Source organism: Ovis aries, chromosome 26 (assembly GCF_016772045.2).
Source record: "Ovis aries strain OAR_USU_Benz2616 breed Rambouillet chromosome 26, ARS-UI_Ramb_v3.0, whole genome shotgun sequence".
NCBI lineage: Eukaryota > Metazoa > Chordata > Mammalia > Artiodactyla > Bovidae > Ovis > Ovis aries.
In genome coordinates, this window is record NC_056079.1 from 33,908,735 (window position 1) to 33,933,688 (window position 24,954).

General features: G+C 38.3%; 1 protein-coding gene across 1 annotated transcript in view; it reads right to left on the minus strand.

Annotated features, from left to right (window-relative positions):
- Positions 1-13,170: 13,170 nt before the first annotated feature.
- The window catches only part of LOC121818062 (A disintegrin and metallopeptidase domain 3-like), a 104,039-nt gene continuing 92,255 nt past the window's right edge, over positions 13,171-24,954 (minus strand). Inside the window, exons 19-21 of the mRNA XM_060406913.1 lie at positions 23,352-23,514; positions 17,141-17,185; positions 13,171-13,338 (exon numbers count right to left, since the gene is read on the minus strand). Coding sequence (XP_060262896.1) covers positions 13,329-13,338; positions 17,141-17,185; positions 23,352-23,514 — 218 coding nt within the window. The 3' untranslated portion in view covers positions 13,171-13,328. The remainder of the gene's footprint in view (positions 13,339-17,140; positions 17,186-23,351; positions 23,515-24,954) is intronic.

Genomic DNA, 24,954 nt, shown 5'->3' on the forward strand with positions numbered 1-24,954 from the left:
ATTCATCATGGGGAACACGTGTACAGCCATGGCTGATTCATTTCAATGTATGGCAAAAAACACTACAATATTGTAAAGTAATTAGCTTCTAATTAAAGTAAATTAATAATAATAAAAAAACAGAGACATCACTTCACTGACAAAGGTCCATATAGTCAAAGCTATTGTTTTTCCAGTAATCATGTATGGATGTGCAAGTTGGACCATAAAGAAGGCTGAGCACCAAAGAATTGATGCTTTCAAACTGTGGTACTGAAGAAGACTTTGAGATTCCCTTATATTGCAAGGAGATCAAAGTAGTCAATCCTAAAGGAAATCAACTCAGAATATTCATTGGAAGGACTGATGCTGAAGTTGAGGTTCCAATACTCTGGCCACGTGATGTGAAGAGCCCACTCATTGGAAAAGACGCTGATGCTGGGAAAGATTGAGGGCAGGAGGTGAAGGGGGCAACAGAGGATGAGATGGTTTGAAGGGCATGACTGATTCGGTGAACAAGAGTTTGAGCAAATTCCAGAAGATAGTGAAGGACAAAGACGCCTGGCATGTTGTAGTCTATGGGTGAGATAGTGTGAGACACGACTTAGTGACTGAACAACAACCTATGTATTAAGCCAGTATAATGAAAGATTTTTTTCCAAGTTAATTCCATTACATTTTCATGTTTGATTTGCATACTGATGGGGGAAAATGTTTATATTTACCCTCTTATTTAGTCTCTTTGGAGAGAAGCTAAATATAAACCTTTTCCCCCGATCAATATGCAATTCACACATGGAAATGTAATGGAATTAACTTGGAAAAAAACCTTTCATTTTATTGGCTTAATACATAGATTGTTGGGACCTGTTAGCCACAGGTTGGGATTCTTCCCTGGTGGCTCAAATGGTAAAGAACCTGCCTGGAATGCAGGAGACCTGGGTTCAATCCCTTGGTTGGGATGATGCCCTGGAGAACGGAATGGCAAACCCACTCCAGTATTATTGCATGGAGAATTCCATGGACAGAGGATTCTGGTGGACTACAGTCTACGGTCCCAAAGAGACAGATAACTAAGTGAATAAATCATAATCAGTTCAGTTCAGTTCAGTCGCTCAGTCGTGTCCGACTCTTTGAGACCCCATGAATTACAGCATGCCAGGCCTCCCTGTCCATCACCAACTCCCGGAGTTCACTCAAACTCACGTCCATCGAGTCAGTGATGCCATCCAGCCATCTCATCCTAGGTCGTCCCCTTCTCTTCCTGCCCCCAAATCCCTCCCAGCATCAGAGTCTTTTCCAATGAGTCAACTGTTCACATGAGGTGGCCAAAATACTGGAGTTTCAGCTTTAACATCAGTCCTTCCAATGAACACCCAGGATTGATCTCCTTTAATATGGACTGGTTGGATCTCCTTTAGTCCAAGGGACTCTCAAGAGTCTTCTCCAACACCACAGCTCAAAAGCATCAATTCTTCAGCACTCAGCCTTCTTCACAGTCCAACTCTCACATCCATACATGACCACTGGAAAAATCATAGCCTTGACTAGACAGATCTTTTTTGGCAAAGTAATGTTTCTACTTTTTAACATGTTATCTAGGTTGGTCATTACTTTCCTCATGCTAACATGTAAAACAAACCACACACACACACACACACACACACACACACACACACAATAAATAAATAAATAAATATATATATATATATATAGAGAGAGAGAGAGAGACTACAATCTCACTGGGAATGAAAAGAGTAGCAGCCACAACATACAGTTGTCTTTGAGACAGTATTATTTAAATCACTGCAGTAAAGCAGAAATTGAATCAGTTTAAGAGATTTCACTAGAAAACCACAAGAATCATAGCAGGGCTTTCAGAAACATCATTTGGGAACATTCACTCTGTCTTTGTAGCTTGAAATTAACATTGACAAACTATAAACAATTAGGTGTGGATATGTTCCAATAAAATGTTTTTTGCAAACAGGTGGGTATATCATGAGCCATAGCTGACTCCTGCTGTGGAGATTGTAGTATTGGTGTAATTGTATAATGGTGGAACACAATAAAGGAGAAGTAAACCCATGTTCTCTGACCCAAATGAATACCCACAAAGATGCCAAGGCCTTTGAAAAGTAAAGAATGATCTCTTGATCAGATGATGCAAGATTGGATTTCTGTGTAGAATAAAATGAATCTTGACTCTTACTCCAAAATATTGAATTAGTGTACAGACTTTAAGTGTCAAGTGAATGTGAAAGTTGCTCAGTTGTGTCTGATTCTTTGTGACCCCATGGACTGTAGCCTGCCAGGCTCCTCTGTCCATGGAATTCTCCAGGCAAGAATACTGGAGCCGGTATTCATTCCCTTCTCCAGGGGATCTTCCCAACCCAGAAATCGAACCCAGGTCTCTCACACTGGAAGCGGATTCTTTACCATCTGATCCACCAGGGAAGCCCATTAAGTGTCAAAGCTAGACATAAACTTTCTAGTAGCGGACTTAGAAGAAGCCAAATCAATGGACCACAACTTGCAAAAAGATATTCAGCAGAATTCATCAGTCATCAACATCAATCTTAATCAGCATCAATCATCCAGGAACTACAAATCAAAACCTCAGTGTGCTCTCAATACAGACTGACAAAAATGGATGTGATGCAAAAGAAAGACAATACCAAACAGAGGCAAGTATGTGGAGCAATAGACACTAGTTCTTGGAAAAAATGCAAAATGATCAAATTGTTGGATTTGCAAAAACCTCATTTAGATTTTTCCATATGATGTAGCAGAAAGACCTGAATGAACCTTTTGGCCAACTCAACAGTTTATAAAGCAATAGAGCTTTTGTACTGCTTTATACATATTGAAACATCATGCAAATCAGGTTTTCCAATTCTAAGCATTTATCCTTAAATCCAACCAGTCCGTCCTAAGAGGAGTCAGTCCTGGGTGTTCATTGGAAAGACTGATGTTGAAGCTGAAACTCCAACACTTTGGCCACCTGATGCAAAGAGCTGACTCATTTGAAAAGACCCTAATGCTGGGAAAGATAGGTGGAAGGAGAAGGGGATGACAGAGGATGAGATGGTTGGATGGTATCACCGACTCAATGGACATGAGTTTGGGTAAACTCGGGAAGTTGGTGATGGACAGGGAGGCCTGGAGTGCTGCAGTCCATGGGGTCACAAAGAGTTGGACACGATGAGCAACTGAACTGAACTGAACTGAACTGAAGCATTTATCAAAAAAAAAAGAAAAAGACTATAACTTCCCAAAGACCTGTACATGGATATTCATAGCTGTTTCATTTACAACAGCTAAGATGTTTAAATAATCCAAGTGATCATCAATAGTAAGAACAAACTGTTTTATATTTATAAAATATCATACTTCATAGCAATAAAAACAAATGAGTTACCAATAGTCACAGCAACATGGTTGAGTGCTGACTGAAAGAAATCAGATATACAAAAAACATACCATATGATTCCAGCTATACAAAATTCTAGGATAAATTGTTGTAACCTATTGTAAGAGCTTCCCCAGTGATGAGGGCTTCCCTGATGGCTCAGTGGGTAAACAATCTACCTGCAATAAGGGAGATGCAGGAGATGTAGATTTAATCCCTGGGTAGGGAAGATCTCTTGGAGGAGGAAGTGCAACCCACTCCAGCTCCAGTACTTTTACCTGAAAAATCCTATGGACAGAATGGACAGAGGAGCCTGACAGGTTACATACAGTCCAAAGGGTTCCAAAGAGTCAGATATGGCTGAGCGCAAGCCTGAGACAAGACAGTGGTGAGAGGAATCAGATTACTGGTTGCCTTGAGCCCTGTAAGGTATTAACCTGGAAGAGGGGGATGGAAATATTTTACTGATGGTAATGGTTGCACGTATGTATACATTGCTACCAGTTTGTGTAACTGTGTTCTTGAACGAGAGGCGTGTTATTGAAGGTAAGCCACATAAAGCATCTGCCTGCAATGCAGGAGACCTGGGTTCAACCCCTGGGTCAGGAAGATCCCCTGGAGAAGGAAATGGCAACCCATTCCAGTATTAGTGAGTACAAATAATTACAAGTACAAAAATGATGACAAAATAGAGGCAACATCTGGGGGAAAGTTAATGGGAATATGATTAAACTGGAAGAATGGATGAGGGACCTAGAAGGTTTTGAGAGGAAAGAAACAAGAATTCTCCCTCAATTCAGTAACTTTTTTGAAGATTCTAATTATCAAGAATATAAGGGAAACATTGCTTATTTGTTCCTAAAATTTTTATACAGAATCTTACCAGCTTATTTACTCTGTTGACCATAGATCCTCTTATTTTCCTATTTATATCTTTACATATTTGTGTCGGTAGCTATCATCTACCAATGTATCTATTAATATATCTATCTATACCTCTGTATGTGTGTATATATATATGCAATGATATATAATGTACATACATAATTATAAACAATATAAAGAATTTTAAAATGCTTTATGTAATCTATGTCCTCTGTTTTGCAGAAAAACTCAGATGTGCTGCTGAAAAGAGTTCTGAAAATATAAATTATTGTGGATAAAGCCTTGGTATGCACTATTGATACATTTCCTTATATCATTTTTGTATTTAAACTGGAAGGAAATATGAAGAGCATCTTATTTGCAATGCAGATATATGGTATTCTGTTCAAAATGTGTATCTCAGTGTAATAGGACATAGACATGTTGTTAGTTGCCATTCAATTGGCAAAGAGGGGTCAATACCAGTATTTATTAGAAATCACATAAAACTTCATATGTGAGGGAAGATTCTACTTGTAGTGTAATTTATTGGATTATAACTAGCTCTGCATACTTGTGAAACCACCCAAAAATTGTTGTGAAACTCTTGTTAAATCAATTTCCATTTTATTCAATATTGTCTGTTATTAAATATTGTCTTTTATAAGATTATTTTGTGAATTGTAATTGCTTAGGTTCTCCAGGGAAACTTCATTTTTAAAAATAGAAGAATACTTCATAAGAACACATTTGATCATGGAAGTTTTTATTTTTGCAATTTATTTTAGCAAACACAGGCAGCAAATTTAAAAGAACCTACTTCATCCATCATCACTAGTAATTTTGTATAAATTTCTCAGTAAGTGTCAGGATGTTCTAAATTTTCGCATAAAAGGAAATATTTAGATCTTTAAATAATTTTAAAAGTAATAGCAGGAAATGATATAACACTAGCTCTGAGGTCCCTAGACCTTGCAACTCGACTTGAGGACTCAACTCTGCCTACCAGGAGATAGTTAAAAGTGAAAGACTTACAGACAGGAATACTCTATTCAGCAAGTATCTTCTTCAAATTTGATGTAGAGATAAAACAGAACTTAAAAGAGTTCAGCAACAGGAAAGCAGCATTACAAGAAATTATAAGAAATTGTAATTTCAAAATTACAAATTGCAAAATTATAAGAAATGTTAAAGCAAATTGCTAAAGAAAAGTCCAAAACTGAAAACAAAAATTATGAAAGGAAAAGCTCATTAGTAAAAGAAAACATAGAGTAAAGGCAGGAACTCATCTCACATGCAAAGCTAGAAGGAAGGCTGAAAGAACTTTGTTTTTTTAACAAAATCACCTATATCCACAATAAGGAGTTAGGAGATATATAAATAAATTAGATATAAAACAAGATATTAAAAGCAGTAATTTTTAGGGTAGGAGAGTACACATGCAGGGTTGCTACAATGTTTTTGAAATTAAGAGATCAATAACTTAAAACAGTCATATAGGTAGGTAGGTAGATAGATTGAAAAGTTCATGATAACTGCAAAAGAAAAACCTATACTAGAATCAAACAACAAAAGTAAAAATGTATCCAAATATAACAAATCATATGAGAAAGGAATAAGACAGGAAGAAAGAAAAAAAGATACCTACAAAAACAAGTCCAAAGCAGTTAAGAAAATGAAAATGTGAACACACATATCAATAATTACTTTACATGTAAGTGAACTAAGTGCTCCAATAAAAAAGAAATGGAATAGTTGAGTGGATACATGAAAAAGACTCATATATGCCCTGCTGAGAAACAGTGCCCTCTCCAGAAAGGGAACATAACCTCAACATAATCTAGCTTATATAAGAGAAACCCACAACTAACATCATTCTTAATGGTGAAAAGCTGAAAGCGCTTTCTCTGAGATCAGGAAAAATACAAGCATATCCTTGGTCGAAACTTTTATTCCACATAGTGCTCAAAGTATTTGCCATAGCAGTCAGTAAAGAAAAATAAAACCCAAACAGGAAAGGAAGAAGTAAAATAGTCAGATGGTATGATACTATTTTCAGATGATATGATACTAAGGAAGTCTAAAGACACCACCAAAAATTATTAGAGCTCATCCATGTATTTGGTAAAGTTGCTTGATGAAAAATTAATATACAGAAATCTGCTATATTTCTATAGATTAACAATGGAGTATCAGAAGCAGAAATTAAGAAAACTATCTTACTTTCCATTGCATCAAAAAGAATGCTGCTGCTGCTGCTAAGTCGCTTCAGTCGTGTCCAACTCTGTGCAACCCCATAGATAGCAGCACACTAGGCTCACCCTTCCCTGGGATTCTCCAGGCAAGAACACTGAAGTGGGTTGCCACTTCCTTTTCCAGTGCATGAAAGTGAAGTCGCTCAGTTGTGTCTGACTCTTAGCGACCCCATGGACTGCAGCCTACCAGGCTCCTCCATCCATGGGAATAATACCTAGGAAAAAAATGTAACTAAACAGTCAAAAAACCTGTATACATACATACAGGTGGAAAGATATACTGCTTTCTAAGATCAGAAAAATCGCTAATTTTTGAAATGCCCATACTCTCCCAAGCAGTCTACAAATTTGGTCTAATTCCTATCAAAATATCAAAGGCAGTTTTCACAAAACTAGAAAAAATAATTCTAAAATTTGGAAATGCAAAAAATCCCAAATAGCCAAAGCAATCTTGAGAAAGAACAGAGGAAGGTGTCATGCTCTCTCATTTTAGACTATACTGCTTAGCTGCAGTAATCAAAATAGTATGATACAGGAACAAAACAGACACATAGATCAATGGGACAGAATGAAGAGTGCATAAATAAATGTATGCATTTATAGTCAATCTACAGCAAAGGAGGTAAGAATATACACTGAGAAATAAAGCAGTTTTTTCAGTAAGTGATGATGGCAAGCCAGGGCACCTACATGTGTAAGACTGAGATTACAACATTTTCTCACACCATATACAAAAGTAAACTCAAAATGGAGTAAGACTGTATATCAGACATTGAATAAATATGTATATCAGGGTTTTTTTTTCTACTTTACTATTGATTATAATTTTATTTGTTATAGTTGCAGCTATTAAAAAACATATTTGGCATAATACCTTCCAGGTCCATATCTGTTGTTGCAAATGATATTATGCTTGCTGAAATAAGTCAGACAGAAAAAGACAAATACTGTATGTTATCACTTATATTTGGAGTCTAAAAAATAAAATAAATAAACAAGTATGAAAAAACAAACTCACAGATATAGCGAGCAAACTATAAAGTGGGGAGAAGAAAGAGGGAAGAGAGTGAATGGCGTATGAGGATTAAGAGGTACAGACTTTTGTATAAAGTAAATGAGCTACAGGGATATAATGCACAGCACAGAGAATATAGCCAATATTTTATAATAACTTTAAATTGAGTATAATCTTTAAAAATTCTTAAATCACTATGTTGTACACCACAAACTAATATAATATTGTAAATCAACTATACTTCAATTAAAAAATATTTTGGATCAGTGAAAATAACCAAAAACCAAAACCAAAACAATATGTTTGGCCCTTCTATTTCCTTCAGTTCAGTTCAGTTCAGTCACTCAGTTGTGTCCAACTCCTGGCGACCCCATGAATTGCAGCATGCCAGGCCTCCCTGTTCATCACCAACTCCCAGAGTTCACTCAAACTAACATCCATCGAGTTGGTGATGCCATCCAGGCATCTCCTCCTCTGTCGTCCCCTTTTCCTCCTGCCCCCAATCCCTCCTAGCATCAGAGTCTTTTCCAGTGAGTCAACTCTTCGGTGGCCAAAGTACTGGAGTTTCAGCTTTAGCATCATTCTTTCCAAAGAACACCCAGGGCTGATCTCCTTTAGAATGGACTGGTTGGATCTCCTTGAAGTCCAAGGGACTCTCAAGAGTCTTCTCCAATACCACAGTTCAAAAGCATCAGTTCTTCAGTGCTCAGCTTTCTTCACAGTCCAACTCTCACATCCATACATGACCACTGGAAAAACCATTTCCTTAATGTCTGTCAAATTTTGATTCTTATATTTTGATGATGTATCATTTTTAATACACTCATTTAGGGATATTTTCTCTTCTTGATAAATTGAGCTTTATCATTATATATACCACTTTTTAGGTATATGCCATCTGATGATTTACACTGGGTGTATTTCTAGAGTAAAGTTGCTGGATAACAGTGTATATGTTAGTAGGTACATTCAAAAAGTTTTCTAAGATTACTGTACTAATTTGTATTTCTACCAGAAATGTACAAGAATTACATGTCATATCAATGTTTACATTTGTTTTTGTTTTAATGCCTATTTCACTTTAGTCATTTTGGTGGACCTGTAGATGTTGTACATTTTTGCTTTAATTTTTATTTTCATGGTTGTTAGTGAGTTTTAGCACAAGTTTATACGTTTATTTCCTATTTATATAGTTTTGGTAAATGCCTGTTTGAAAACTTGGTCCATTTTTCAATTAAGTGGCCATGTGTCTCTTTTATTATATGTAGATCTTATTAATAGATTCTAGATATGATGCCTTCATTGGATATAATAGTCACAAATATCTTCTTCACTGGAGTTTTATCACTGGACTTTTGTAGGTACCTATTCGAGATCAGAAATTTACTTCTTCCCAATTTTCTGGGATTTGCATGAAAAAATCTTATCAGGGAAGTTGGATTTTATCTAAAGCTTCATTTTGTGTAAATTGATCATAAATTTTTTTCCATATTCTATGTATGTTGTGAATTAAACCTACTGATTTTCCAGTGTTGAACAGACTTGTATTCCTAGAATACATCTATTTTGTCATGATACATTATCCTTTTTATATTTTTCTGGATTGATTTGTCATCATTTTGTTTAGAATTTTTGCATTCAAATTCATACATATTTGCCTGTCATTTTCACTTTAATGAAGCTACTGTGTTTGGTATCAGAGATGTGCTGGAGTTATAAAATAAATTGGGCTATATTATCCCTTTAGTCTTTGTTAGTGTAATGTTATGATTTTTTTTCTTCTAATATTTCTTAAAACTTAGAAGTGGAGTGATTTGGATAATTAGCTCAAGATGGTAGAACAGAAGGATGTGATCTCACCCCCTTCTTAAAAAAACACCCAGATCACAACAGACTATTGAACAATCATTGTCAAAATATTCTGTGTGTGTTCCTTCACTCAGTCATGTCAGACTCTGTGACCTTACAGAATGTAGCCTGGCAGGCTCCTCTATGTATGGGATTTTCCCAGCAAGAATATTGGAGTGGGTTGACATTTCCTCCCCAAGGGGATCTTCCCAACCTAGGGATCAAATCCCCATCTCCTGTAGCTCCTGCAGTGGCAGGCAGATTGAGCCACCTGGAAACTCCTCCCAAAACTCTGGAATCCACCAAAAAAGGGTCCCCTGCATCCAAAGAAAAAAAGAAACCACAGCAAGATGGCAAGAGTGGCACAATCACAGTGAAATTAAATCCTGTATCAGCGAGGTGGGCGCCCCACAAACCAGAAAACAATAGCACCACGGAAGTTATACCACAGCAGTGAAATTCCTGAGTCCCATATCAGGCTTCCTAGCTTGGGGGTTCTGGCAATGGGAGGAAAAGTCCCCAGAGAATATGGCTTTGAAGGCCAATGGGGTTTGATCCCAGGACTTACACAGGACTGAGGGAAACAGAAACTCTGCTATTGGAGGGTGCACACAACTCTCATCTGTACTAGGACCCAGGGGAAAAAGCAGTGACCCCATAAAACACCGAGCCAGACCTAGCTGTTGGTATTGGAGGGTCTCCTGCAGAGGCGGGGGCCGCTGTGGCTCACTGCAGGGACAAAGACACTGGCAGCAGCAGTTTGGGAAAGAATCTATTGGTGTGAGCCCTCCAAGAGGCTGCCATGAGCCCATCAAGCAGCCTGTGGTCTCCAGTGCTGGGTTGCTTTGGGTCAACCAACCAACAGGGTGGGAACACAGCGTCACCTATCAGCAGACAAGTGGCTTAGACTCTCCCTGAGCATAGCCCTATCTGCAAGAGGGACAAGACCAAGCTATACCATCACTGAGCAGGAATCAGTTCCTCTCATCAAGAACCCTGTTCTAGCATCTTAGCCTCATTCATGAGAGGGCAGACAGCCAAAGCAACAACTACAACCCTGAGCCTGCAGAATGGAAACTGCGATCAGAGAAAGTTAAGTGAAAATTGGCAGAGGAATGGGTCCTAGATGAAGGAACAAGATGAAACTGCAGAAGAACAGCAAAGTGAAGTGGAGCTAGCCAACTCGCAGGGAAAGAATTCAGAATGATGATAGTGGAGATGATCAAGATCTCAGAAAAAGAGTGAAGGCAAGGATTGAGAAGATGCAAAAAATTTTAACAAAGACTTAGAGGAACTAAAGAACAAGCAAACAGATGTGAGCAATACAATAACTGAAATAATAATTTAAAATAAAACTAGAGGAATAAATAGCAGAACAAATGAGGCAGAAGAAAGGATAAGTAAGCAGGAAGATAGAATGGTGGAAATCACTGCTACAGAACAAAATAAAGAAAAAATGAAAATAAATAAAGATTTTTAAAGAGATCTCTGGGACAGCATTAAGGGCACCAGTATTCATATTACACACATCCCTGATATTTGAAGAGATAACTGCAGAAAACCTCCCTCACATGAGAAAGGAAATAGGCACCCAAGTACAGGATGTGTAGAGAGTTTCAGGCAGGACAAACCCAAGGAGGAACACGCCAAGACATATAGTGATAAAACGGATGAAAACTAATGACAAAGAAAAAACATTAAACGCAACAAGGTAAAAAATGATAATATACAAGGGAATTCCCATAAGGTCGTCAGATGATTTCTGAGCAGAAACTCTGCAGGCCTGATGGAGTGGCATGATGTATTTAAAGTGAGGAAAGGGAAGAACCTGTGCTGTGCCATGCCAAGTTGCTTCCATCATGTCCAATTCTTTATGATCCCATGGACTGTAGCCCACCAGGCTCCTCTGTCTGAGGGATTCTCTAGGCAGGAATATTAGAGTTATTGGAGGGTTATTGGAGAACCTATGACCAAGAATATTCTTCCCAGCAAAGTTCTCATTCAGATTTGATGGAGGAATACAAGGCTGTACAGACGAGCTAAATATAAATAAGAGAATTCAGCACCACCAGATTAGCTTTAGGAGAAGGCAATGGCACACCAGTCCAGTACTCTTGCCTAGAAAATCCCATGGATGGAGGAGCCTAGTAGGCTGCAGTCTGTGGGATCTCAAAGAGTCGGACACGACTGAGTGACTTCACTTTCACTTTTCACTTTCATGCATTGGAGAAGGAAATGGCAACCCACTCCAGTGTTCTTGCCTGAAGAATCGCAGGGACAGGGGAGCGTGGTGGGCTGCCATCTCTGAAGCAACTTAGCAGCAGCAGCAGCAGCAGATTAGGTTTGCAACAAACACTGAAGAAACTTCTCTAGGCAGGAAAGAGACGAGCAACTTAAAACAACCTTCTTATACATATAAGCTGCTTTCTAGAAGTAGAGGTATTTGGATTTAGGATTTTCTTTATGAGACTGATTGTTATTGTTGCTTTCTTGCTATGTTTTGATTTTTACTTATACATCCCCTTTCTTTACCAATATTTGGATATTCTCTTTATATTTATTAGGAAAAATTCTGTTTCTAATGGAAATGGTCCACTTCTTCTAAGATGTTGGTTTTATCGCCCAGAGTTGTGCAAAGACCCTTCTCCCATATCATCCTTTAAGTTGTGTAGAAGTTGTAGAGCCTTCCCCGGAACATCCCAGAACTTGGAAGGGGAGCGTGTGAGAATCATGAGCTATTGAAGAGAGTGGAAGCAGGGGTCCTCTCTTGAGATGGGAGTGAGTCCCAGAGCTTTGGGAATCTGAGGGCAGTCAGTGGCAGGAGTGCATGATGGAAGGTTTGTTTGGGATGGAACAACCTTCCAGTTTCGAAAGAGACCAACTTTCTTGTCTCCTACTAGAGGATTATGGAGGTAGAAGGACTGAAGCTGAGCTGGACCCTGTGGGGCCCTCCTGGACACAAAAGTGTTTCCGTGTGTCCCATTTCTTATTTGAAGGAAAAAGGCTTTCAGCTTCCTCGACCTTCCACAAGTTCCAAAGGGCATATTCAAACAGTTGCTGACTGGGGAAGGGAAGGGAGGGGAGGCAGGAGGAGACACTGCTGCAGCAAGGGGCCTGGTGCTGGTTCCTCCTCGGGTGATGGGCTAGCAGTCTGTGCATGCCTTGGAGTTCTTCAGCAGGAACTAGGGCCCTCTCAATCCAGACGGAGGAGGTCACTGCAGGCTGAGCACAAGCAAGTGGACCCACACTGATTGGAAAGGCTGATGACTGAGATGGCTGGAACACGGCCCTGTTATCTCACCACCAGCCAGTCAGAGGGAAGTTCCACACGCTGCAGCCCTTGCCCCAGATTTTACCTATTAAAACTCGTATACTATCATGTAAGAAACAAATCGCCAGTCTATGTTTGATGCAGGATAAGGATGCTTGGGGCTGGTGTACGGGGATGAGCCAGAGAGATGATATGGGGTGGGAGGTGGGAGGGGGGTTCAGGATTGGGAACTCATGTACACCCGTGGTGGATTCATGTCAACGTATGGCAAAACCAATACAGTATTGTAAAGCAAAATAAAGTAAAAATTAAAATAAAAAAATTAAAAATTAAAAAAGCAAGCAAAAAAAAAAAAAAAAACCTCTTCCCCTAAAAATATCAGTGAGCTTGGGGTTTTGAACATCAGCTGAAGGTTCTCCTTGCCCCTTACAATAAACCTTTCTCTGCTCCAAGCTCTTAAGTTTCTACTCTGAGTCGGACACATGAAGTTGGGTTCGAGAACAGAAACAATAGACACAAGCCTGCATACTTTCACTCACAGGATTTACTTTGCTTTGTAAAACTGAAAGCTGTGGGTCATCACAAAAGGAGGAAGAGAAGATTTTTTTTTTCGTTCTTGAATCATGCCAGTTTCTTGCTAATATCTTTTCTCCAAACTGTGTTTTGTTTTGTTTTATTTTTTGTTTAGTCACTGCTGTAAAATAAATATAGAAAAATAGAAATACTACATTTTATAAGTTGTTAATAAATGCTTCCTCATTTCACTTCACAGCTACATGCATATCCATTAAATAGTATACAAAGACAATTTATACTGTCACAATTTACATCTGTGCTCCATATGATTTTCAAACCCAAGTTTTTTTGTTTCTTTTAATTTTTCCCCTAAATCATCTATGATAGCCACATTGAAAGACAATGGTATAAACTAGTGTTAACAATATATGTTTCATTTACACAAGTTTTATATGGGTCAAAGAAAATCATGAGCAATACAACATGTGAAAGTGAAAGTGAAGTCGCTCAGTCGTGTCCAACTCTTTACGACCCTGTGGACTGTAGCCCTCCAGGCTCCTCCATCCATGGGATTCTCCGGGCAAGAATACTGGAGTGGGTTGCCATTTCCATCTCCAGGGGATCTTCCCAACCCTGGGCTCGAACCCAGGTCTCCCTCATTGCAGGCAGACCCTTGTGAACAGGGAATAATAATCATTATTTTTAATAATAAATATTTTCTCAATTTTCATATACAGAGGAGGAGAACTTCCAATAGTCCTCTGTGCCTCTCCGACAGGTGTCCCACATACATATCTTCAAAACAAACTCCTTTTTTACTCCCTTCTACTTCATTATTCAGTCACACGGATCACAGCTTGGTTTAACTCAATGAAACTAAGCCATGCCCTGTGGGGCCACACAAGATGGGAGAGTCATGGCGGAGAGGTCTGACAGAATGTGGTCCACTGGAGAAGGGAATGGCAAATCACTTCAGTATTCTTGCCTGGAGAATGCTACGAACAGTATGAAAAGGCAAAATGATAGGATACTGAAAGAGGGCGTCACTGACTTGATGGACATGAGTGTGAGTGAACACCAGGAGCTGGTGATGGACAGGGAGGCCTGGCGTGCTGCAATTCATGAGGTCGCAAAGAGTCGGACATGACTGAGCGACTGAAATGGATTGATCTCAACTGAACTTCATCACTCCAACACCAAACTCGTTCTCACCAGCTATACAGTATGTCAACAGTAAAAGGTATCACTATCCATTGTGTCGGACTGTTTAAGTCTTTGCCGATCTCTCTTATTCTAAACCAAATACATCGAGCCAGTCAGCGCTTCAGCCAAGTCTTCTCCTGTTAGGTCTCTCTTTGTTATTCTTTCCGTCTTATCCAGTCCTGCCCTCTTCACAATTTTACTGTTCATTTCGTTTCACTAGTCTCCATTCTGACTAAATCTGACTGCATTTTCTAATTTATCCCAGTGAAACTTGTAAAAAGCAGACCATGTCATGCTAAATCCTCCTTTACCACTTCAAAAATACTTCAACTACATTCCTATTCAGATAAATGAGAAAATGTAACCTCTGGATCATGGCATATCAGACTTAGCTCATGATTACCTAAGCAGACCTTCTCTTTCATCATCCATAAGCTGTAGAGTAAATTTTTTAAAATATTTTAAGAGCACACATTTAGGAATAGAGAGCTCTGGGTTAACTATGTAGCCTTGCTGTCTTCCAGCAAGGAATATCACGGAAGTACTGTTTCTTACACTCTACATCCAAACTGTCAACTCACTCTATTGGTTCACATTCAAAGTGTATTCCTAAGACCATCTTTACTATCCCTGGTATGAGGTAACATCCTTTCTCTCCTGGATCAGTCCTGAGGGGTTTTGTATTTGTTGTTAGATCATTCATGTGCTTGAAAAGCTCCTACCCGGGTTCATGCATTGATAGCCTTGCCAGCTCGATGCCTGGGTGAGAGAGAGGTGGTTTACGGCTGCAGTGGAGCTGTGACTCTACCTGTGGGAAGCTCTCTCTTTACCTTTGGGAAAGCGTGAATACCTGGCTTCTCTTTTTGCTGAGATAAGGGCCGTTGGATTTATAATGGACTGTTTACAATTTAAAATAAGGAACTTTGTGTCGGAGGTGTCTCTCTGGCCCCCAGTGTATGCCTATATTCCTCTCTTGTTGCCCTGCATCCAAATAAAAGCCTTCTGTGAGTTGACTCAGGTGACTCCTTTCAAACATCTAAACTGCATAATTATTTGTACCTCCCTTCAGTTCACAGCTGTCCCATCACTTGCTCAACAGGGCCTATTCAGTCGGACATATTTAAAATTGCTCCCAGTTCCTCCTTCTCTCATCTTTTCCATATAATGAATTACCTTTCAGCACACTCTACAATCAACTTATAAAATATGTTTATGGAATGAATGTGTCACATTCTGGAGGCAAGTCCTTAATATGACCATAAAGTACTGCTGGCAGGAGAAGGCTATGAGAAACAGGAAAAAAAAAAAAAAAAAAAGCAAAAGAAAGCATGAGATTGAAGCTATGACTTAAGAGTTGGAAAAAAAATATCCGAGAGATGGAGAGCTCAGTGTATTGCTCTAGGAGAAAATGAGTAAAGTTGTGTGGAGGTGAGGAGTGTGGGTGAAGGCACTCAGCATGATGACAAAACTATGATTGTAGGAGATGAGAAGGACAGCCACGGGTCAGAGTCTTCACCTAAGATGTGGGCTTTTAATATAACTTGCTGAGAGAAGAGGTAGAGGCTACTCTAGGCAGAAATAAGACTACTTTACTTTGAGGCTACGAGTTATGAATATTTTCTTTGGTGGCAGAAAAGGAAATAAGATCCAATGACTTTACTCTCCATCATGGTCACATATGGCAGCTAAGTAAAGAGATGAACTTGTGATCTCATTCTTAGATGAGTTTCTGATTCTGTTCCTTTACTCCCAGTGATGTCTAATATGTGAAATATCATATATCATGATTTCTATATGCATTTGGTTTAGGAATATGAACAGTATATACAGAAGCCTTCTTTATCTCATCTTATTGTAAAGAATTATTCTTCTGCCTTGGAGGGTGAGTGCCTTTTAGCATTTGCCTGGCATCTACTAGGTCCTCAATAAATGTACATACCATTCCCATCCCCAGTCTTATATCAGAAAATATGTGGCAAAACTGTGGAGTTCTTAAGAGTTTCAGGACTTTTCTGTGGCTCAGATGGTAAAGAATCCACCTGTAATGCAGGAGACCTGGGCTTGATTCCTGGGTAGGGAACACCCGGGAGAGGGGAATGGCTAGCCCTCCAGTATTCTTGCCTGGAGATTTCCAAGGACAGAAGAGCCTGGCAGGCTACAGTCCATGGGGTCTCAAAGAGTCGGAGACAACTGAGTGACTAACACTTTCACTTTTAAGAGTTTCAGCCCTGGAATATGATTATCTTAATCTCAAACTCAAAAACTTCCTACCATTCCATACACATGGGGAATTACTTACATGCTTTATATCTGTTTTCTTATTTCTAAAACAAGGAGACCAATAACCAGGGAATCAATGAGGAAGAAATACAAGTGTTGGGAGACAATGTATATAAAACTCTCATTTAGACAATCTGTTAACGCAGATTGGTGTCTTAAATACACCAAACAAATACACGATTGCTCATAAATATTTTAAGAATGCATTTTAAATCCCTTTAAAGTCATTTCTTTTTACAAAAATTGTGGCTAATGAATCTGGACAATGCGAGTTAACATGAAACGTTTCTATAGAAGTATAAGGTAATATCAACACGAAATGCTGTTTTAGTCTTTTAGTATATGATAGTAATGACTAGATATCAAAATGATGAACTCATTGGAAACAGTAAATGGAAATAATATATTTCCTATATTGAAGTACTGTTAAAATATTTTTAATATATTTAATGAATTATATCATTTTGTCAATAATGATCATTTTACTTCAACTTTACCTGTAAGACTGACTGCTGTTACTACTGCTGATTTCTGATAGAGATCTGTATGAAAGAAATAGAATTGTTTTAAGGTTAGGAAACACTGTAATCTTAAATGAACTCAAGAAAACAAAAATAGCTAGACTTTTACTAATTATTCAGTTAATATGTACCAATATCCACTTTTCTTCCTATATCCCATTAAGGAATCATATATCTTACTGGGGTACATTACCAATGGTAGCCTAACTTTAAAATATGTTAAACTTAATTTTGTGAATGATTTAAAGAATTATCTAAAATCTTATTTGCTTTTTACATGCAGCTTCCCAGTTTTCCTAGCACCATTTGTTGAAGAGACTGTCTTTTCTCCATTGTATATTCTTGCTTCTTTTGTTGTAGATTACTTTACAAGGCTTTGTATCCTGTTCCACTGATCTGTATTTCTATTTTTGTGCCAGTACCATATTGTTCTGCTGACTATAGCTTTGTAGTATAATCTGAAGTCAGGAAGCCTGATTTCTTCAGCTCTATTTTTCCTTCTCAAGATTGTTTTGGCTATTTGGGGTCTTTTGTGTCTCCATACAAATTTTAAGGTTTTCTTGTTTTAGTTCTGTGAAAAATGTCACAGAAAATTTGATAGAGATTGCACAGAATTTATAGACTGCTTTAGTATAATTTTGACAATATTGACTTTCCCAATACATAAACATGGTATGTTTTTACATCTGTTTCTGTTTTCTTCAATTTCTTTCATTAGCATCTCATAGTTTCAGTATAGGTCATTTGTCTCCTTAAATAGGTTTATTCTTAGGTATTTTATGTTTGTGATGTGATAGTAAATGAAATTGCTTCTTGAATTTTTCTTTCTGATCTTTCGTTGTTAGTGTATATAAATGCAAGAGATTTCTGTGTATTAATTTTGTAACTTGCAACTTTAACAGATTCATTGATGAGCTCCAGTAGTTTTCTGGTGGCATCTTTAAAATCTATGTAGAGTATCAGGTCATCTGCAAACAGTGACGATTTAACTTCTTGCTTTCCAATTGCTAAATCACTTCAGTCATGTCCGACTCTGTGCGACCCCATAGACGGCAGCCCACCAGGCTCCCTCATCCCTGGGATTCTCCAGGCAAGAACACTGGAGTGGGTTGCATTTCCTTCTCCAATGCATGAAAGTGACAAGTAAAAGTGAGGTCGCTCAGTTGTGTCCGACTCTTCACGACCCCATGGAATGCCTCCGCCCATGGGATTTTCCAGGCAAGAGTACTGGAGTGGAGTGCCATAGCCTTCTCCAACTAGGATTCCCTTTATTTCTTTTTCTTCTCTGATTGCCGTAGCTAGAACTCCCAAAACTGTTAAATAAAAGTGGTGACAGTGGACATCCTTGTCTTCCTCCTGATCTTAGAGGAAAGGCTTTCAGCTTTTAACCACTGAATATGATGTTAGCTGTAAGTTTGTCATATATGGCCTTTATTATTTTGAGATATGTTCCCCCTATCCCAACTTTCTGGAGAGTTTTTATCATAAATGGTGTTGAGTTTGTCAAAAGCTTTTGTGGCATATATTGAGATGAGCATATGGCTTTTATTCTTTGCTTTCTTACTATGGTACATCACACTGATTGATTTGCAGATATTTTTCCTTATAGCAGGCTTCCCTGGTGGCTCAGAGGTTAAAGCATCTGCCTGCAATGCGGGAGACTTTCCTTATAGCACTATTTACAACAGCAAAGATATGGATACAACCTAAATATCCATCAACAGAAAAATGGATAAAGAAAATGTGGAACATATATACAACGGAATATTTTACTCAGCCATCAAAAAGAAAGAAATAAAGCGATTTGCTGTGTTTTGGATGGACCTAGAGATTGTCATCTTATGTGAAGTAAGTCAGACAGAGAAGGAAAAATATTGTATGACATCTTTTAAGTTCAGTATCTAAATGAACTTATTTACAAACAGAAACAGACTTACAGACTCAGAGAGTGAACTTATGGCTTCCAGGGGGGAAGGATGAGGGGGAAGCTTAGATAGGGAGTTTGGGATGAATACGTACACACTGGATATGGATGTGTACACACATATTTAATATGGATAACCAACTAGGTTCGGTCCTACTGTATAGCACATTGAGCTCTGCTCAATGTAATGTGGCAGCCTGGATGGGAGGGGAGTTTGGGGGCGAATAGACACATACATATGTATGGCCGAGTCCCGTTGCTGTCTAGCTGAAACTATTACAACATTGTTAATCTGCTATATTCCAACATAAAATAAAAAGTTTAAAACTAATATGTTAAGTATTTTAAAAATTTCAAAGTTAAATCCATCTATTACTTTTCTCTATGTTATCTACATGGAAGACAGGGTGAAATATTAAAATATCTATGATAATGCTTCTCCAAAGTTAAAGACAATTTACACATGAATTCTTAAATTATCATGACTTCGATTATATTATTTCTATCAAATAACTATGTGAATAGTCATCTCAGTTCTGTTAATGAGCTCCTTAATGAGGCCTCTCTTTCAGTTATGTCTATTTACACTTTGTGGTATTCACACGGCCTCCATTATCCCTTTGGCTCCTATACACACTCAGTTCTTGTTGAAGAGTAATATTATGGTGTAGTTTCCTTGTAATGGCTATAGTTCTTTGGCTACAGATGGTAAAAATCAGGTTTGAACATCCAATTTGGGATTATAAATCCTGACAGGACACTTGTTTAAACTAGATACACTTGCACAGCTATTTCTGTCTGTTGATGTCTCTTAACTAACAGATACTGGTTTTGAGAGGTTATTAGGATTTTTACTTGAAAATGAAACTAGAATGGTTGAGAGAGGTACTCTGGGCCATGTGTAAGCAGAGTAGTTCTTTTGGAGAGAATGAACATAGACAAAAAGAGATGATGTCAATCATAAAAGCCTTTGGGTGATGGAGAGAATGACCAAGTTCACAGCCATCCAGTTCCTTACTACCCTTTTGCGTTTCAGCCCTACATCATTTACTGCCCTTATAGCCCTGAAACAATTGACTGATGCTTTTAAAACTTAGGCAGATTTTGTTATTTATGGTCAGTGATATCTAAGTATACCATTTCTTCCAGAAGTCAGGTTCAGCTTTGCAAGTATTCAGATTTTTCAAACGTGTCTTAAATAAGAGCCCAGGAAGACTTATGCCAAATATCATTCAATTAAATCATTTATAATAATTGAATGATTATATAAATGTCCATGTGAATCATGCAGAATACTGCCCTGAATTTACTGGTTGCTGCTAACTTGTTCATAACTAAGATTAACTTACTTGGTAAGCAGAGGTGCTGATAGAAATTTTATATCATTTTATCTCCAATAAACATATGAGAAACAAAAATGATTTACTTTGCAATGAAGGAACGAGACCCAATCTTTACACTTACTTCTGCATTCTCGTCGTCCTAAATATTTACTAAGCAAATTGTGAACAGTATTTGTGCTACAGGAAAGAAAAAGCTGTATGAATGTGAAATAAGGTCAGACAGAGAAAGACAATGTATGATCCCATTTATACGTAGATTGAGAAAACCAAAACAAACAAACAAAAACCTCTTAAATGCAGAGAACAAATTGGTGTTGCCATATGTAATGGATTGGAGTGAGGATGAGCAAAACGGGTAAGTAAGTTCAAAAGGTACAACCTCTATATAAAAAAATAAATGTCATGGGGATGTAATGGACAGCATGCTGACTATAGCCAGTAATAACTAACTGCATATATGAAACTTTCTAAAGGAGTAGATCTTAAAAGTCCTCATCAGGAGGAAAACAAAAAATTTGCAACTATGTATAATAAATGTTAACTAGACTTACTATGATCATTTTACATTATATACAAAGTATTACACACAAGAAACTAATATCATATAAGGTATTTATACCTCATTTTTTAAAAAGAAGCAATTAAATTTTGTTCCAGAAAAAGAAAAAAACTGAGCAAGTACCTTAACTCTAATTTCAGAAACATGTGAGCAATACTAATTTCATGTAACATAGGCCAAGTCCTTTATATGTGCTTTCCCTCACTCTTTGTGATCTTATATTTTCTCACCTTCCCCGTATTCTATGCTGCCCCGTCTCTATTTGGCGTCATTCAGTTTAGTTCAGCCTCTCAGTCATGTCCAAATCTTTGCGACCTCATGGACTTCAGGCTTCCCTCTCCATCACCAATTCCAATTCATTGTCACTGGCCCCATGTATTCTATGCTGCCCCATCTCTATTTCTCATCTCTGGCCCCATATTCTGTGCTGCCCCATCTCTATTCATCATTCAATTCAGTTCAGCTGCTCAGTCGTGTCCGAATCTTTGCGACCCCATGAACGGCAGCACGCCAAGCCTCTCTGTCCATCATCAATTCCCGGGGTTTACCCAAACTCATGTCCATTGAGTTGGTGATGCCATCCAGCCATCCCATCCTCTGTCGTCCCCTTCTCCTTCCACCCCCAATCTTTCCCAGCATCAGGGTCTTTTCAAATGAGTCAGCTCTTTACATTGGGTGGCCAAAGTATTGGAGTTTCAGCTTCAACATCAGTCCCTCCAATGAACGCCCAGGACTGATCTCCTTTAGGAGGGGCTGGTTGGATCTCCTTGCAGAGCAAGGGTCTCTCAAGAGTCTTCTCCAACACCACAGTTCAAAAGCATCAATTCTATTGTGCTCAGCTTTCTTCACAGTCCAACTCTCACATCCATACATGACTACTGAAAAAATCACAGCCTTAACTAGATGGACCTTTCTTGACAAAGTAATGTCTCTGCTTTTTAATATGCTCTCTAAGTTGGTCATAACGTTCCTTCCAAGAAGTAAGCGTCTTTTAATTTCATGGCTGCAATCACCATCTGCAGTGATTTTGGAGTGCACCCCCCCCCCCAAATAATGTCAGCCACTGTTTCCCCATCTATTGCCATGAAGTCATGGGACAGGATGCCATGATCTAAGTTTTCTGAATGTTGAGCTTAAGCCAACTTTTTCACTCTCCTCTTTCACTTTCATCAAGAAGCTCTTTAGTTCCTCTTCACTCATAAGGAAGGTGTCATCTGCATATCTGGGCTTATTGATATTTCTCCCAGCAATCTTGATTCCAGCTTGTGCTTCTTCTAGCCCAGCGTTTCTCGTGATGTACTCTGCATATAAGTTAAATAAGGAGGTTGACAATATACAGCCTTGACGTACTCCTTTTCCTATTAGGAACCAGTCTGCTGCTCCATGTCCAGTTCTAACTGTTGCTTCCTGACCTGCATACAGGTTTCTCAAGAGGCAGGTCAGGTGGTCTGGTATTCCCATCTCTTTCAGAATTTTCCACAGTTTATTGTGATCCGCACAGTCAAAGGCTTTGGCATAGTCAATAAAGCAGAAATAGATATTTTTCTGGAACTCTTTTACCTTCCAGCATATTCTAGCTGCTTCGCACCACCAAATGTCAAGACAAGGCAAATGGGGTTGCTTAGGAAGTAGACAGCGCCGTCTAAAGCAATTATAGCCAACATGATGTTCTACTAGAAAGATACTGCGGATTTACTGAGTAAATTCAGTTGTTCCTGGGCGTATATGGGCATGAGGGATACCCATGTGCCTTAAGTTTGAAAAAAAAATCTGGTATATTTGTAAACATTTGGTAGAATTATAAGCATTATCAGTGACTTATAAGCCTCCATTAGGTGGCTCAAAGGGTAAAGAATCTGCCTGCAGTGCAGGAGTGAAAGTGAAAGTCGCTCAGTCATGTCTGACTCAGAGAGTTCATGGAATTTTCCAGGCCAGAGTACTGGTGTGGGTAGCCTTTCCCTTCTCCAGGGGGTCTTCCCAACCCAGGGATCAAATCCAGGTCTCCAGCATTGCAGGCGAATTCTTTACTAGCTGAGCCACAAGGGAAGCCCTTGGTGCTGGAGATGCCTGTTCAGTTCCCTGGGTTGGGAAGATCCCCTGGAGGAGGGCATGGCAAATCACTCCAGTATTCCTGCCAGGAGAATCCCCATCGAAAGAGGAGCCTGGCGGGCTACAGTCCATGGGGTCCAAAGAGTCTGACACGACTGAGAGACTAAGAACACACACACACACACACACACACACAAACACAAGCATTACACCAATCTATACGAGTCCCTATTTAAAATATTCTGAATAACATTTGAATTTTCTCATAAAGCCTTTCAAATATTAAATATAAAAAACAATGCATTTACTTACTCCCTACTTAGTGTTCCCTCTTTGTTCCAAAATATCTTCATTTTATTCCATTTAAGAGCAACGATAGCCATTAAAATGAAGAAAGGTAAGAAGACGTAGAAACTTATCATCAGGTTATTTTTTTGAGAGGCATGATGTCGTTTTATCAAGGCTGCAGTTTTAGCTGAAGACATAACAATATCTTTTAACTTTTAAAAAATGATACATATCATTTTAGTAATTTGAATTATAAAAATTTGCAATTCAAATAATATAATCATAGAATAAATACATTTAAACTTAAAAGTGCTTCCCAGACTTCTTTGTCGATACCCCAAAGTGCATTATATATTTCTTTTAAATATATATAATTTAATCTTTATATGTATATTTAATATTTATGTGTTACATTCTAATTTATTTCATTCTATCATCCTATCATATTCCTGTCATACTGCACTGCTACTTAGAATATATTAGGTTGATATTACCATCTAACAGATTCTTCTATTTAAAATAAAGAGCAAAAAAAAAAAAAAAAAGAAGCTCCCCTGGAGAAAGGAATGGCTACCCACTTCAGTACTCTTGCCTGGGAAATCCCATGGACACAGGAGCCTGGCAGGCTCCATGGTGTTGCAAAAAGTCAGACACGACTCAGCAGCTAACACTAACACTCTTGCTCTCAGCGTGGATTTTCTAGTTTCAAGTCACCCTTAGGGGAACTGCCTCATTTTGCACTGCTTTGTGTAAAAATAAAGACTAGTATTTAAGACCAAAAAAAAATTATTTTAAAAATTATTTAGTGAAAATTACAGATATAACTGAGGCTAATTAAAAAGAAACAGTAATAGTAGATGAGGTTAAATTTACATAACAAATGTAAAAAGTGATATAGTTTTAATTTTGATTGCATTAATTTAAAAAGTTGATATTCCCATTGGTATTATAAAGATATTGCATAAAACTAGAAAAGTAAATCTATGGCCAATTGGTCCAAATAAGCAAAAGGAACAAACCAGAAAATTAAAATTAAAAAAATATAAATCAAGCAATCAGAATTACCACCAAACCAATTATGATGATATTGTGTATTTTCATGGACATATTCAATTGTCTAAATCTTTGTGAACCCATGGACTGTAGTCTGCCAGGTTCTTTTGTCCATTGAATTTTTCAGGCAAGAATACTGGAGTGGGTTGCCATTCCCTTCTCAGTGGATCTTCCCCTCTCGTGGATCGAAGCCACATCTCTTGCATCTCCTGCACTGGCAGGTGGATTCTTTACCACTGCACCATCTCATGATATTAAGTGTAAACAAATTTAATGCCCTCTCAAAACAACAAGAGAATCTGTGCAGTGAAACACAGGTAGAGTCCAATTATATGTTTATTCAAAGTAATTTACCAAGCTGCTGTATATCACAGAGAGCTCAGCTCGGGCCTCTGTGATGACCTAGAAGGGTGGAGATGAGAGGGAAGCTCAAGAGGGAAGAGATATATGTATACTGACCCATATGGTTGTACAGCAAAAACTAACACAACATTGGAAAGCAATTATAAATCACAGCAGGATCCTCTATGATCCACCTCCCAGAATTCTGGAAATAAAAGCAAAAATAAACAAA